The sequence below is a fragment of the Bos taurus genome, chromosome 4 (assembly GCF_002263795.3).
Source record: "Bos taurus isolate L1 Dominette 01449 registration number 42190680 breed Hereford chromosome 4, ARS-UCD2.0, whole genome shotgun sequence".
NCBI classification, from domain to species: domain Eukaryota; kingdom Metazoa; phylum Chordata; class Mammalia; order Artiodactyla; family Bovidae; genus Bos; species Bos taurus.
This window is the reverse complement of record NC_037331.1, coordinates 30,945,527-30,962,561: the sequence shown is the minus strand read 5'-3', so window position 1 is coordinate 30,962,561 and position 17,035 is coordinate 30,945,527. Positions and strand designations below refer to the sequence as shown.

Here is a 17,035-nt window from a genome sequence, read left to right as displayed (position 1 = left end):
ACTAGACATTTATCAAGGGGCGTATCTCTAAAGCAAGCAGACCGGAGACCATCACCCACCAAATCCAGTGACCTTTGAATGCTCTGTCTCATGGACCTCCCTCCAGCAACTTTTGAGACTTTTGATCTGCTGTCTTTTCCAGTCCTTTCTTGTTGGTTTCTATTATATTTCTGTCTCCCAATTCTCCAGGGTTTTTTTCTCCTCTTTTTTTTTTTAAATTCATCTTTCTCCTGCCATCACCCAAATGTGAACTTCCACCCCAGCTCAACCCTCAGCCCTCTGTTTACGTCTTCTTAGGACTGTTGCTGAAAATTCGTGTTGTTCCCAACCTCTCTCTTTATACAGTAGCTTCCATCTTCATCTAGCCTTCGTTAGCAAACTCTGGTCTTTGATATATTGCTCAGTAGTTTCACTCAAAGTAACCTAGGGAATCCAGGCTCAGTGTATTTAAAAATAAACTCATCCTCCCTCCCCTTATTCCTCCTTTATCCCCACTTACTTCTGGGATGCGGCAAGTGTAATCTGTATCTTTCGTCACTTCTGACCTCAAAAGTCTCTACTCACTTTCCTTTTCATATAGAATGAGCCCCAGACTCCTTAGTCTAGAGCTCAAAAACCCTCTGGGAGTTGGCTTCAATGCACTTTTTTAGGTTTTCTGTTACACCGTGTGACCCTTCCATTACTGTTTCATAACTATACCATAGACTAAGATTTGCAAACTCACGTGTCCACAGACAGTTCAGCTGAGCAAAAGAAGCCAACCAGAGTAGAACTGTGCTAAACTGGGGAGGACCCGCTGCATAAAAAGTGCAACTCAGCTCTAAACTCATGGTTGCCAACTGAACTGTGGACCTGATGTTGCCAGATTTCTGAGTTTTAAATATTGTCATCTAGCACAAAACATCTTTAGGAAAAATCAAGTCTCAAAGACCAGTGGTCTATGACTCAGCCACAGACACACACCCATACCCACTCCTTTGCTTACACAGTTAATTTCTTTCTCCTCAGTTCTTCTCGGAAGTTCAGGGGTCATCTCACACGCCACGTGTTTGGTGAAACCTTCCTTGGCATACGGGAGTCTCTCCTTCAGCCCCTATGACATCCGTGGTTGGCACTGCCTGGTGTAGTGTTACCTCACCTGGATCATGCCGTGGACAAGCCACTGTGCTCCCCTGTATCAACCCCTGGTGCCTCAGCAAGTGCCTTATGTGTAGTTCAGCCCTCAGTACACAGTTTTGGTTGGTTGACTGGTAGCACTTGGAGAAACGGGTAAGGACAGACATCAGTAATTTTATTTTAGGAAACTAAAGAACTGATGGGCTTCCCCCGTGGCTCAGCGGTAAAGAATCTACCTGTAATGTAGGAGATGCGGGTTCGATTCCTGGGTCAGGAAGATCCCCCTGAAGGAGGACATGGCAACTCACTCCAATATTCTTGCCTGGAGAGCACCACGGACAGAAGAGCCTGGCTGGCTACAGGTCATGGGGTCACAGAGAGTTGAACATGACTAAAGCGACTTAGCGTGCTTGCAAAGAGCAGAAAGGATTTATTGTGTGCTTGAATCTGTTGTGATTCTTTGGTTATTGTGATTCTTGAATCTATTGTGAATCTGTGTGTACCAGATTCTTTGCCAGATACCTTAGCTATCCTGTTCTATCTGACTGAACTACAGCTCTGCTAGGTGTGGATTTAGGTGATTGTGCTAAGGCCCAGGGGGATGAGGTGCTCTGCTCAGGGCTCCCCAGGGGGGAATCAGGGTCTCTGACTCCCTCTGCACACTCTACACTGTCTTCTGAGCTTCCCAGCAGACATGGCAGATCCATGGATTGTGCCTGAACGCAGCAGCTGATGGGGGCTGGGACAGCAGGAGCTCACGGGGCCCGGCCCTTCTGTGACGACAGAGCGACCTGCAAACGTGACCCTTTCTCTGTGCGGAGAAGATAAAAGCGCCGCTGTTAATATTCCACACTCCTTCTTGTGACATTTTTAAAAGGCAGCATGTGGAATTAAATGTAGCTAAGAACATAAAACCTGCTGCACTCAAGTCATTCTGTCCTAAAGAAATGCAGTGGGATTCTAAAACCAAATTTTCCAAGTTAACATGAAGACGGATTATATCATCGGAAGAGTGTCACGCCATCCCTATCTATAGTCATTAAAGGGATGACTTTTCAAGTTTGATGTAGAAACAACATTAAATGAATAAGTATTTCTTGTGTAATCGATATGTAAAAAGAAAGCTATATCTCAGGATTTGGCAGTTTTAGAATGGCTAAGCAGTACTGTGATGAAATTGTAAGATTCTGCAGGAATCAACTGAATTTAAAAGCTGTAGTAAACAGCTGCATTTGACATCACGAATACTGCTTTTTGAAATGTGAAATACACTGAGCAAGAGGCACAGCTCCTATCAGTGGGCCTAGTACTTGAGCCTATGATTCAAGCATGAACATGAAATTATTTTGTTTGTGCTTAATCAGATTACATGGTACATTTTGGCACTGCTTCTCAAAAAATAATGGTAAATTGTAACATTCCAGGGCCAGAAATAGGCCCTTTCAAGTACAAAGCTTTTCTTGGCTCCTTGGACTAAAGGTTAAGTCGCGCATATTTTAGAGCACCTTAAATTTCATTGCATCTGACGTAGAAATACAGGTGAAACAGAACTACCAACAGTACTTTAGGGAATATGAGTTAGTACAGAAATGTTGAATATTCACATTACCTTACATAGATCAAATGGCTCCAATAAGCGTAGTCTGTCAAAATTCTTTTCATTTGCTTTCTTGGTAATTTATTTTCACGGGTGAGTGGTTTCGTTATTGCAGTGCATTTTGTTGGCGAGTGTTGGAAAGTAAAACTGAGGTAGATTTTTCTAACTGCTCCTAAGTCACCCTATACTCATGATTTCTAGACTTCAGAGTTTTGTTTTGTTTTTTCTTTTTTTATAACTGAAAAAAGAAAAAGGCATTAAGCTTAGTATTTTTGGAAGCATTTAGACCATTTCCTTTCATTTGATTATATTTACATAGCAGAACTCTATAAAAAGGATCTATACCAAGCCAATTACCATTCCACCTTGACATAACTTGGGGATGTTCTAGAAACCTTTGTGCTTTGTAGAAATAAAATGGAAATTTTTAGTGTTTTATACACTTAAAGTGATAGAAATAAATTAATTTATGCATAAAAGAAAAATACATTCAAGTAAAATCAAATAAAAATAGACAATTCTTTTCTTACGCCTTTAAGTTTAAAAAGTAGCAGATGATCAGGAAAAGTTCTGTATTAATTAACATCATGGCTAATTATAGACATAAATTTTAGAGCTATTCTTTAGATTTTTACAGCATATTAATATATTTTATTTCAAGTTACATAGTTCTTAAACCTGTAATAGTATTTGTCTTCCAGTTTTGATTGTTATTAGCATGTTGCTTTTATACTGCAAAATGTAATTCTTGTAATTAAAAATCCACTACAAAATTTTATATTATTTGTGGGAAGAGGGGGTATGCCCAAAAGGATAGTTGAGTATTTTTGTCAGTGATGAGCCAAGAACTTGGGATTAGATTTAGTGATTTGATTTAATGGATAGAATTTCAAAGACAAGTTTTTTTGTATATTAATATCTAGATATTCATTAAGCTATAAATAAATGCATTTTTTTATTCAGAATGTGAGTCTGTATGGCAGCTATGAATGTGTTTAAGTGAAAGATGTTTTTATACACAAAAGTGCTTTTCTACCTAGAGTCTTAAATTACCACTAATTAAGCAGTATATAATATAATATATAATTATAGTGTTTTAATATGGTTGCCAGTGGATTTGCTAGTCTTTCTAAATGGCCATTGTTGGCTAATAGTCTTCAGGGGATCATTTATATAGCCATTGTGGTTCTAAAAATATGTCTAAATACCAATGGGACAGCCTTTTTTTTTTTGAAGCATGGCTGTTAAAATGCACTTCTATTTGAAGTGTGTCTTTTTGATTAAATCACTCAATTACTTTCATATGCGGCAAAAAAAATACCAGTACTGAAAAGAATAAAGGAAAGCTCTTTTTATGTAGAAAATTTTCAGAACAAAATGGTAGTTATATAAAGATTTGAGTTAGGAGTGTTGGGAATCTGTTCTATTCATAAGGCGTTTTAGCTGTTCTTTTCATTATATTTTTTAACTGGAGATGTTTCTATATAGCCTCATTGTTTTTACTTTAATTATTATTTCTATGGCAGAGAGATAATTAGGTAAATGCTGTTGAATATTAAATATGGTAGTAGCTTCAGGGAAAATAAACATTTCTGGGTCAAAGCCCTCAACAAAGTATTATCTTGTATGAGCTGGTTAATGGAATTGAATGCCAAATAGTTTTGCCACCATCCAACCAAACTCTCAGAGTCACTCAGTTCATCATCTAAGACTGTTTTGGAGTGGAATGGCTGCTTATGTCAAAGTTAATGGTGTTCTTTTTATTTTACTAATACAATTCTTTATTGCATGAAATACTGTATATATTATTTATAGGTATTTCCAGTATGGTGTTCTTTTTAATGTGACTTTTTCATGGAGTAAAACTTGATTAGAGAATATTTCCAACCCCATTAAATTAGCTAAGAGTAAGAACATTCCAAGGGGCTTCCTAGGTGGCTTGGTGTTAAAGAACCCGTCTGCCAATGCAGAAGACGCAAGAGATATAGGTTTGATCCCTTGATCGGGGGAGGATACCCTGGAGGAGGAAGTGGCAGCTCATTCTAGTATTTTTGCCTGGAAAGTTCCATGGACAGAGGAGCCTGGTGGGCTCCAGTCCTTGGGATCACAAGGACATAGTCGAGCAACTGAGCACACACATAAGAACATTCCAGAGAGTCTGAACCTGAGTGTCACACTAAAAACTTTGTACGTTGACTTGTATGAGGTACTCAGTGACGTCACCCACTGGTTTCTGTGTATTATTTGCTCCAATCTGTAAGGGCCCATTGGAAAGCCTAAAGTAATTCTAGGCTTCTCTGAGGTCCTTACTTCCTGTATCTAATACTGAATGCAAAAAAGACTTAACTTCTAATCAGACCAGAGAAGCTGAGGATTCTCATCAACCATATTGAGAAATGTACAGAGAAATGTCCTAATTCGTGAACATTATTGTTCAGCAGCATCCCAGAGTGATAGTTTGCAAGTTAATTTCCCAGATAGCCTAGGGGTTCAGACGTCACACCATTGTTGGATCTAACTTCATCTATTTAAAATCCTGTAATGAAAGAGACACAAAAATTTCTAATGCCAGTGACTAACTTGTGCTGTGGGTTAACTCGCTTGGGGATAGACCTTAGAATAAAATTTCTTCTGCCTTTCTGTGCATAGATTGGACTTTTGTGAACAAGGACCTAAGTAGAGAACCCCTAGCTCTGCTGTGAATGTAGGCTGCATGAGTCGCATTTAGTTGTACAGCCAGCCAGTCCCCCAGCTTTCCCGTGCTGGCCTTAATACATGTCCAGCAAGGCCTCGGCACAGCTGTTTGAGAACTTGCTTTTTCCACAGACTAATAGAAATAGTGACTCTTCACATACTGCATTTGATGCAATATGTGTAAGTTAGGCTTATTTTACATTTTAGCTGCCATTTTTCAAATTTTATTTTTTTTTAGTGAGAAATACTGTTGCTTGGGCTTCCCTGGTGGCTCAGACAATAAAGAATCTGTCTGCAGCGCAGGAGACCGGGTTTGATTCCTGGGTTGGGAAGATCCCCCCTGGAGAAGTGAATGGCAACCTTCTCCAATTCTCCTGGAGAATTCCATGGACAGAGGAGCCTGGTGGGCAATAGTCCATGGGGTTGCCAAGAATCAGACACAACTGAGCGATTAATATTTTTACTTTTTCACTTTTTCACTGTTACTTATCTGAAGAAAATAAATACCTTTGAAAAAAAAAGTCCCTAATGCTCTTCATGAACACCTCTGATTCATTTTAATAAAGAGCTTCTAGAAAGCAAGTTTTGGGAACCCATTAACATAACATGTACAACCACTTTATCACTCTATGTAGATCAAGAGTATCTTGCTATTTTGCAGCATAAACAAACCATGGAAATAAGTTAACCCCTGCAGCTGATATAGGGCTGTAGGTGTCGTTCACAGCCTCTTTTTATCAGAATTTTATATTCTTCAAAGCAGTCTGTTTTGCACTGATAACTTTTAAAGGAGCATTGCTGGTTATTTCTAAAAGTATGGAATTTTTCCAGTCTTCAAAATGGAGCTATAGAGTTCTGTTCTGGACAGTTCTTTCTACTTTCACATTTGTAGTATGAAAGAGCATCAATGCCATTAAGTACACAAGCTCACTATTCATAGAATTTATTACTATTTCAGATAGTTAAAATTTTGGTATCCAGAATGTAAACAACATGAAAACTAAATAATAGAATAAAATGAATTTTAAGATATGGAGAGTAAATAAAAACTACTATGGCAAAAGGTCTGCTTTGCATTCTGAACATAAGTCTTTCTATCATTTTTGAAGTTTATTGGAGTTTGCCTGTTTAGCAATTCCATATTATATGTAAGCTGGACTTTGTAAAGAGCACTCAGCCAGAGGCAATAAAAATGGGACCTGTTAGTGTTGAAGAGGTAGAAAAGGAATTAGGAAGGAGTATGTCATGATCCTTTTTATCTGCTCTCCATTTTTAACGGGACTCAGCCCTGTCTCTCTTCACAGCAAGAAGAAAATCACTCTTCACTTTCCCAACTTCTTACAGACGCTTTCAAGAGATAAAAGTGAATGGCCTTGGAAATTGCCGTGTATCCTCTGGCTTTTATTATCCATTGTTCTTATCCTAGACTTAGGTAAATGGCTTTTGTGCTGTGCTTACTCGCTCAGTTGTGTCCAACTCTCGACCCCATGAACTGTAGCCCACCAGGCTCCTCTCTCCATGAGGATCCTCCAGGCAAGAATACTGGAGTGGGATGCCATGCCCTCTCCAAAGGATCTTCCCAATCTAGGGTTCGAACCTAGGTCTCCTGCATTACAGGCAGATTCTTTACCATCTGAGCCTCCAGGGATTAGAATTTATAGGTGTCATTTCCTGTAGGTCTGGAGTGCATACTTTAGAAATCATATAAAATTTATTTTTAAAAGCACATTTTTGTAATACGTTGGTTTTCCAAACATCTGTACCCACAAATATAGATGAGGTTTTAGGGAAGGAAAAAACAGATGACAAAATTATATGTTTAGTGAGCCTTGTAATAGAAAAAAATCTCATTGCTTAAGGCATTCTATATAAAGAGTTTTTAAAAGTAACTTTAATAAATGTATTTTGTGCTAAAAGTCTCCTAACCTTACCCCTCCTGCTGCCACCACCCTTTATCATATTCCTGCTGTGCACACTCTTCCAGAGCCTGGCCAGCAGCTTGCCCTCTTATGTCCAGTTTGCTCACCTTGTGTTTGTTTGTCCTTTCTTTGCAGAGACTCTCCTTGATGACTTCCTTCTCACGTACACAGTCTTCATGACAACTGACGACTTGTGCCAGGCGCTGTTGAGGCAATATCCTTCATTAGCTTCAGGATGCTGTGTCGGCTTCCTCTCAGACAGATGCCTCACATTAGGAATTAACTGCCTTTCTTCATTTACTCAAGCCCTCAGTAGAGTGTGGCTGTGTTAAATATTAATGTCATGATAGCCGAGGTGAAAGATGAAGTGAGACAGAGTATGCAGGGGGGGCCAGAGATGGAGAGCTGCTGTTTTCACAGTCTGTGCTGTGGGTACACTGTGTTTTCTTCAAACCTGTGCACAAGGCTTTAGAACCTAGAGATGAATTTGGCCTACTGGGTAAACCCCAGAGTCAAGAGGTTGAGTGGATTGGCAGTAACTGAACTTCCAAGACAATCAATCAGTTAGTGCCAGACCACATGGGTGGGGAAGCATGCATGTGATAGTGTTTTTCTGGGCAAGCATCCTGGGGAAGACAAGGATTTCCCACTTGGGAGGTCTGACCCCCCACTCCCACCCCCAATCAGCTGTCATCATTTCAGAGCTTTGTCAGGGCAGGCTGTCTTAGGATGATGGATGTGATTAGAGGGTTAATGACCAGTTAAGGAGGCTTTAGGATTGCATACACTGACTAGAAGAGATGCAACAGATCAAAGGCCAGGAAGCCATGCCATGGAAACGCACGCAGTTTCCAAATGAGTGTCTTGCCTTACAGTGTTTAAGGAAGAGTTTTTTATCAGAAGTCAAGCCATGAAGGTCACAGGAAAAGACAAAAAGAGCGTTTGCATAATTAGAAATAGTGCAAGATAAATCCTTATGCCTTTCAAGAGAAAAACTACAAGAAATGCATATTTTAACAAATTCTTTGTGTTTGCCTGAGTCTGTTTCACAGGTAGACATCAAAGAAATCAGATGTCCTTGCTGTACTTTTTTTTTTTTTTCTGAGTTAGTTTTCTGTATTAGTTGCTTTAATTTCATGGTGAAAAAACAAGGATTTTAAGTATTTCCCTCCCCCCCAGATGTATCCATTCTAAAATATTAAGTGTTATCTATAACTTTTCTCCTCTATTTTAAAAATTTTTATTGAAGTACATTTGATTTATAATGTGTTAATTTCTGCTGTATGGTAAAGTGGTACCATATATATATATCAGATCAGATCAAATCAGTCGCTCAGTCGTGTCCGACTCTTTGCGACCCCATGAATCGCAGCACACCAGGCCTCCCTGTCCATCACCAACTCCCGGAGTTCACTCAGACTCACGTCCATCGAGGCAGTGATGCCATCCAGCCATCTCATCCTCTGTCATCCCCTTCTCCTGCCCCCAATCCCTCCCAGCATCAGAGTCTTGTCCAATGAGTCAACTCTTCGCATGAGGTGGCCAAAGTACTGGAGTTTCAGCTTTAGCATCATTCCTTCCAAAGAAATCCCAGGGCTGATGTCCTTCAGAATGGACTGGTTGGATCTCCACTATTCTATATATTTATAATATAAATACTATTCTGTGTGTGTGTGTGTGTATGTATATATATATATATATATATATATATATATATATACTATTCAGTTCAGTTGCTCAGTCATGTCTGACTCTTTGCAACCCCATGGACTGCAGCACGCCAGGCTTCCCTGTCCATCACCACCTCCCAGAGCCTACTCAAACTCATGTCCATCACGTCAGTGATGCTATCCAACCATTTCATCCTCTGTCGTCACCTTCTCCTCTCACCTTCAATCTTTCCCAGCATGAGTGTCTTTTCCAGTGAGTTGGTTCTTCGCATCAGATGGCCAAAGTATTGGAGTTTCAGCTTTAGCATCAGTCCTTCCAATGAATATATTCAGGACTGATTTCCTTTAGGATAGGCTGGTTGGATCTCCTTGCAGTCCAAGGGACTCTCAAGAGTCTTCTCCAACACCACAGTTCAAAAGCATCAATTCTTTGGTGCTCAGCTTTCTTTATAGTCTAACTCTTACTTCCATACATGACAAATGGAAAAACCATAGCTTTGACTAGACTGACCTTTGTTGGCAAAGTAATGTCTGCTTCTTAATAAGCTGTCTAGGTTGGTCATAACTTTTCTTCCAAGAAGCAAGCGTCTTTTAATTTCACGGCTGCAGTCACCATCTGCAGTGATTTTGAAGCTCAAAAAAATAAAGTCCATCACTGTTTCCATTGTTTCCCCATCTATTTGCCATGAAGTGATGGGGCTGGATGCCATGATCTTATGTATAGTATCCACTGTGTATAAATGCCACATCTTTTTATCCATTCAGTCCTTGATGTACTTTTGTAGGTTGGGGAGACAGTGGCTGAATTATGTTTTAAAATAGCTACAAAGGGGACCTCTCTGGTGATCCAGTGGCTAAGACTCTACTTTCCCAATGCAGGGGGCCAGGTTCGATCCCTGGTTGGGGAACTAGTTCCTACATGCTGCAGTTAGGACCCAAATAAATACTTCTTTTAAATGACCAGATTATAAAAAATGTTACAAAGTCTGATACAGAATTTATCCCTGTTTTGCTATTATATATCAGCATTAAAGAATATAGAATCCTGTCCAGTAACCCTAAAGCCTACCTGTCTTTGGTGTCATAGCATTTTCTATTTCTAGTTAATTTTTTAATGTGTCCTAGATACTCAGAAATGATAATTTGGGAGGCAGAAACACTAGGATGTTTTGGGAAGTGCCAAGCTTCTGTCTTATTCCTAAGGTTTTAAGCATGTTGCCTTTGAGGTTGTTATTTTTATTTAATTTTAACAGTGTAGTTAACACATTGTCGTTGTATACAAATTGGGGAATGCTTGTAAGTATAATAAAAATAATCCATGTTCTCTGAAATCTCATTACTTTAAGAAGCCACTGTTAATTATCAGTATATATCTTTCCAGGCAGTGACCATGTAAATAAACATAGTTAATAGAAATGGATGATCCTGACATACTCTTTTCTTACTTGCTTTCCTAATTAATAGTATATTGTGGATGCCCTATGTCAGCAAATAGAGTGCTGGACCATCAGCCTTATGGCTACAAAAGAGCCCTTTAAATGAATATGCAGTAATTTATTTAACTGTCTTCAGTGGTTGAAGCCTTTAAGTTATGCCTATTTAATATTTTTTATCTCAGAGAAAATTAAACTAGCAGCCCTTTTTACTTACATTTGTACACTTATCCATTTCTTTTTTTTTTTTTCCCATGTAAATTCCTGGGGGTGGACAGTTGAATCACACCACAAATTATGCTCCAGAAATCCATGCTCATTTGGCACTACTTTAGAATGTAAATTTCTGAGAATCAAAGTGTATGTGGCCTACTTCTGATGTCATCTTGATGGAAATGGTGTCCACCTATGTAGTGAGGCCAGATCTCTTGAAGCCACCCTTGTGATTAATGGCCCATCTGGTATCTCTTCAAAGTGGCATCAACCCGCACTGCTTGTGGAACTGTGTGATACATTTGTCAGTTCGATCATCCAGTCCTTATCCTCATGGCCTGCCACCAAGTGTATGTGAAGCATTTTCCTGGGTTTCCTTTTGCTTTTTTCAGTGCACACCTGTTACTTTCCCTACACATGTTCTTTTCTTCCTACATATACAGATACTTGTAGATTTTTTTCAAAAATGTGCTTTAGCATATTTTATGAAAACAAGAATAAATGGATCTCTTCCTATTTTTACTTGCAACAATGCAGTATTCTTTCTTAACTATTTGCACCTATTCTGCTAAGAAGTATCAAGGCAAAGAAGAAAATTCAGATGTTCCTTGTCGGAAACGGAAGGTCTTGCATCTTGTTTCCCAGTGGATTGCTCTATACAAAGACTGGTTACATGAAGATGAACATTCAAAAATGTTTTTAAAGGTAATGTAAAACTTCCAGTTATTCAGTTACTCTTTGATGCTGAATGACTGATTTTATTTTCAGTTGTGCATTTCAGTAATCTCATTCCTATGTTACAGTCCTCTAACTTGTTTGTAATATTGAAGTTATGATTCAAAGTATTTGTTTGTTTTGACTTCTGAAGCCAAATATTTGGAGAAGGCAATGGCACCCCACTCCAGTACTCCTCCCATGGACGGAGGAGCCTGGTAGGCTGCAGTCCAAGAGGTCACTAAGAGTCGGACATGACTGAGCGACTTCACTTTCACTTTTCACTTTCATGCATTGGAGAAGGAAATGGCAACCCACTCCAGTGTTCTTGCCTGGAGAATCCCAGGGATGGGGGAGCCTGGTGGGCTGCCGTCTATGGGGTTGCACAGAGTCGGACACGACTGAAGTGACTTGCAGCAGCAGCCAAATATTATTTACATAGTTAGAAATTTTTAACTTTAAATAATTCTATGTCAATAAATGTAGAAGGCAAGTTTTAAAGTCGCTCATTTAAAGTTATTTATTTTACTTGTCATGGGAATTTTTATTGCAAATGAAATAATTAAGGAAGATTAAATAAAACATACTTTAAAATTTGATAACTGCCTAATATGTTGAGATGTATTATAGGTTTAAACTAACCAGTCCCATATCTACAATAGTGGGATAAAACATTATTTTTATCATATAAGAACTATATTGACAATGTATACATTATGAAACTTTATCAGGACCTGGTGTATATTGAGACATTAAAACAATCATAACTAATAAAATTGATGCTAAACCTCGATTTACATTTTAAGTTATGTTCTTGCCTGGAGAGTCCCAGGGACGCCAGAGCCTGGTGGGCTGCCATCTATGGGGTCGCACAGAGTCGGACACGACTGAAGCGACTTAGCAGCAGCAGCAGCAAGCTGATATGTGTTTCTAATCATGAGTAGGCTGCAGTGTCTTTTCAACACAGATGATTCTCTGGAGACAGTTTGTAGACAGCTGGACTCTTTTGGCCACCAAAAGCATGTTAGCTGTGCAGGTCAATACAGAGAAGGGGTGCACTGGAATCCGTGTGGGGGAAGAGTTCTATTTCAGAATAGGCAAGTGTCTAAACTGACTTTGTCTTCAAGAAAGAAATCACTTTGATTTCAAAATTCAAATATCTTTTAGACATCCAGTTAAAAACTGATTTAAACCAAGTCTCTGACTAAACTACTGTTATTTTCAAAACAACTGGTTAGTTTAATTCAATAGATTTCTTTTCCTTCCCAAATGATTATGTGGCTATTATTTCTAAAAATATATTATAGAACAGGCCTGGGAATTTCGAGTAGCTCCTACCCATAGCCCCTAAGAGCTGCCAGAGAGCCACACAGTTGAGCAAGGGGGTCTGAGGTGGAACCCCCACTCAGGAGCTCTGTGGTGCCTGGTTTAACCCCTTGCATTGTTCTGGATTCCACTTCTCTCTCTGATCAGGTTACCCACTGTTTGAGTCTTAATCCTTATAAAATAGACACCAGACCAATTCAGCTGCCATTTTCTGCCCCCCCCACCCCCCCCCCGCCCCCAGACCATATACAGGAATGTGCTGGATGATGTCTATGAATACCCAATACTTGAAAAAGAGCTGAAAGAATTTCAGAAGATACTTGGAATGCACCGTCGTCAGTAAGTATTTCGTTTTCCTCATCATAGATAATAAGAGAAAGCAGCACCACGTATGACAGAATTGGAGGTGTCTCAGAAAGATCATTTTGAACATTTCAGATCTGGGATTTATCTTGACTCATTAGGTTTTCTAGTAGTAAATATATATTTTGTTTTTATATCTCAAGATGAGTGAACACTAAATCAAGCTTACTGGCTATTTTTTTAAAAACCCTGTTCAATATGATAGGAACCAACTGAGCCATGACAGTCTGGGTGCATAAGAACAATTATTTAATAAATTATTATTTATTTTTATAAGTGTAAATATTTAACTTGTCATTTCAGGAGTTCATAGCTATCTCTAATGGGATAGGAAAAAAGTTTTATAAACAAGTCCCAGCAAACCATGGCACATGTTTAAACTTCATTTTATGGATTCCCTGAGGTTTCTTTATCAATTTAGAAAATTGAAGGGAAGCACTTGCTCTGTGACTTTTGTCATGTCCAGGTATCACTGAAGCATCTATCATTAGTCTTTCAAATTGCTAATACCTGGTTTTACTCTGATTTACCACTAACTCTTCTTCTTAATTTTGGTAAATGAAAACATCAAGTCATTATTCAGTTTTCAGATATACCTGCAAAGTTAATCTGAAGGGAAGTATTGTCCTCTGATTTGCAATATAGCTTCGACTTTTTAAACATAAAACACATCTGTTGTCAAGTTTTGACAAGCTTATATTAAGATTTCAGCAGTCACAAATGGCGCTTCTCATAGAAAATGTTAATTCAAGCTCTTCACGTTGTCAGAGACTTAAAGCCTGACTCACATTTAGTAAAGAAAGATCCTGTGCAGTGAAGGCTATATAAATAATTTTAGGGTGTACACAAATCGTGTGTAAACCTTTGTCCCAGTCATGAAAATCACATATTTAGAAGTTCAGAAATGAGCTACAGGTTGTTAATAATGAATGTGATGAATTTTGATGGTCTTCTTTTATTATCACATTCTACACTGTAAAAAATTTCTATCGCCTAAGACTAAATATGAAAATATGAACAAGCAAATGAAGCAAAAATGAAAAAGAAAGAAACATTTACATCAAAATAATACCCTACTTGGAAATGATCTATGCTGTAAGGGAGGTCTTAAAATTGGGAAAATTTAATTCTGGTTTAATACAAATTTAAATACATTAAATGCATTAATGTAATTTAATACATTCCACTTGAAAACTTACATAAAAATGGGAAATAAGAGATATAAGTAAGAACATGATCTAAGTCATGATTCCTGTGTCTTTGGTATGAGATAATGAAATATCTTTTAGATGCTGGAATACAATTTGAGCTGGGGACCTGCTGAAGGCCCTGCAAGTCCTACCACACATTGAAACATCCTGGAAAAGAGCAGCCTTAGCTAGCTTATTTAGCTATCTGAAGAACAGTAATTTCACCTAAGACTTAGTGAAATGTGAATAAACTTAGAATTTCTGTGGACTGAGTAAATCCAGTTATTTCCTCAATGCTCGCTTTCTGTGAGTAGAAGGCAAAGTATACCTATTGAATAAAAGCTTCTTTTCTTCCTGGTTCACTTGAAATCCTAATGTCAAGTGTGTTTTACATAGTAAATGAATGAATACTGTGCATTTTACCGTTTTGAAAAGCTAAAATCTCCACACGGTGCCTGAAAAGTAGTGTCTGTTGACAGTGGCTACATTTTCCTGGGTTTGAGACAAAGACTGACCTCTTGTTGTTTCCCTTTCAGCACTGTAGATGAATACTCACCGCAAAGGAAGGTGAGGCAGACCCTTCTCTCTGAAACTGGGTGATCTGAGTTAGGGACCTTGCCTTGCCCCTCTTGGCATTTCTTCATAATTAATATGAATGCTGCCCCCACCCAAGTGGGGTCAGGCAAGGAGCTGGGGGCTTCAGCTTGCCTCCCTGCTCCTGCCTCACTTAGTTTTCCCTATGCTGGCGTGGATCCAGTTGCAGCCAGGTGCCCTTGACTTTATGACATTTCTGCATTTTTTTGTGGTGCATTTTGGAATCCTGGAGTTTTCACAGTGTCCCCTGAATGACATAAACTTGATTGTTAATGTTGATGTAAAAATAGAAAGTCATCTATGCAAGACTTTTTTGCCTACAAGAGTAAGAAAGTCTTGTAAGAAAAAGGTTTGCACTCTTCAACCCAACCAAGAGAGAGATCGTAGCTGGGATGAATGTGTTTCCTGTTCAGCTTCAAGGGGGAAATGCAAAATAACATGTCAGGCACAAGTTTTGTAGGAGCTGATATGTCAGGTGACAGATAATCATAATGAATTATGTACCTATTTCCCCTAAGCAAGTCACTGCTCTACAGCAGAAGTATGAAACTATGTCGGAGTGGCCTTACCCGAAAGTAAGGTTGATGTTGGGGTGGGAAAACCATATCTTTCTCAGGAGAAGCAGCTGTGGACTTTTGTAGTGGCCAGAGGTTAAAAATCACACCTGTATTCTCCAGCATGTTGTGAAGAATCAATTTGGGACTTTGTCCCTGCCACTGACCTTGGCCAAGGTCTATCCTGTTGCTCAGACTCTCCAACCTCCACTTGTATTAATTGAGGCAACTCCCAGTTTATTCCTCTAAGATTAGACGGATGGATTTCATATTCAAAAAAAATTGGCACGCTCTTTTGGAACATGTTGCAAACAGCTGTGGTTTTCCAAAGGGCAGCAATACATTCGTTCATTGTTCTTGTTCTCCCTTCTTGCAGAATAAAGCCCTTTTCCACCAATTCAGTCTGAAGGAGAACTGGCTGCAGCACAGAGGAACTGTGACAGAAAGTGAGGAAAGTGAGTATGATTTGAACAAGGGTTGGGGCAGGTGGAGGAGTTTAACACAACAACGCAACTTTAATACCTCCGCCTGCCGGTAGCTGTTTGCAGCTGCCACACCCCCACCACGACAAGCACGTTAACATCCACCATGAAAGTTTTTCTTTTCTTGCCGTGCTATAGTTTTCTTCATCACTGAGTACTGTCCCCGGAGCCAGGTCATCTTTACTTTGGGAAGTAAGGGAAGGAGACCACGCAGAGTCCACTGCGTTCTTGGGGAGCAGTGCAGAGGACTGGAAAGGCACCCTTAGCTGCCTTCTCCCCTGTGTCGGTCCATTGCCCGTGACTCACGGGAAAGTCCACTGAAAGCACTGTTCAGGGCTTGGACTGAGTCAGTCCTGGAGATTTAGAGGAGAAAATCTTGGCGGGAATAATGAAAGGAAGGATGTGCGATAGAAACCCCTCCTAGGCAAGGCCATGCAGGCAGCGCCACACATGCAGGGCGTCCTCAGTCAGTGTTCGTGCCAAAAGGGCTCGTGACATCCCACCCCCCGCCCCCGCCATCCGCAGAGGGCCCCTAGGTCAGGGCAGGGGAAGCACCTTTGCAGCACACTGGCAGTGCTGACGTGCTTCTCTGCTTCACTGTTTTATAGCAGAACAGGAAGTGGCTTCCTCCCGTTAGGGTAAAAGGTGAGTCAAGTGCAGAGCTGGGAAACAGCCATTCAGATGTTCATGCTCTTATGACTGGAGACTTTAAAACTCGCCTGCCCCAACAGTGCCAAAATTCTAAGTATAGACACTGGATATTTGCTCAACTTCTTGAACGCTTGAGCACCCAGATGTCGCAGATTCCTCTTCCGTTCCATCCTTTGTGTATAATGAGCTGCTCATGAGGGCGCTTGGTGGGCCACATCATCTGCACCAAGTGGAGGAGCAGAAAACCTCACCTCCCCCTCTCTCAGCTGCTAACCTTCCTTTCCCATCTGTCTTACAATTAGCTGTTTAATTTTCCATGCCGAGTTTCAAAGGGTCATTTCAAGATGCCTCAGACTGTTTTTGTTCATCATTTTACTAAGCGCAATGTAAACTTTCCTCACATTTAGCATTTTGTAGACTGCATCTTTGCCTTGCTCCAAAACTCCATCTTTCTATGGAAGGAAAAAAGCCTTTTCCTCTCTCACAAGTCTGTTGACAACACATAAAACAGCTGTTTGT

At 39.7% G+C, this 17,035-nt stretch overlaps 1 protein-coding gene across 3 annotated transcripts in view; it reads left to right on the top strand.

Annotated features, from left to right (window-relative positions):
* RAPGEF5 (Rap guanine nucleotide exchange factor 5) overlaps positions 1-17,035 on the top strand; it is a 235,203-nt gene that overhangs the window by 180,743 nt on the left and 37,425 nt on the right. For all 3 annotated transcript variants that reach the window (XM_010804110.4, XM_005205289.5, XM_059885819.1), the window contains 5 exons: positions 7,462-7,540; positions 11,203-11,347; positions 12,924-13,021; positions 14,772-14,802; positions 15,760-15,838. In XM_010804110.4, the coding sequence (XP_010802412.2) occupies positions 7,462-7,540; positions 11,203-11,347; positions 12,924-13,021; positions 14,772-14,802; positions 15,760-15,838 (432 nt within the window). The remainder of the gene's footprint in view (positions 1-7,461; positions 7,541-11,202; positions 11,348-12,923; positions 13,022-14,771; positions 14,803-15,759; positions 15,839-17,035) is intronic.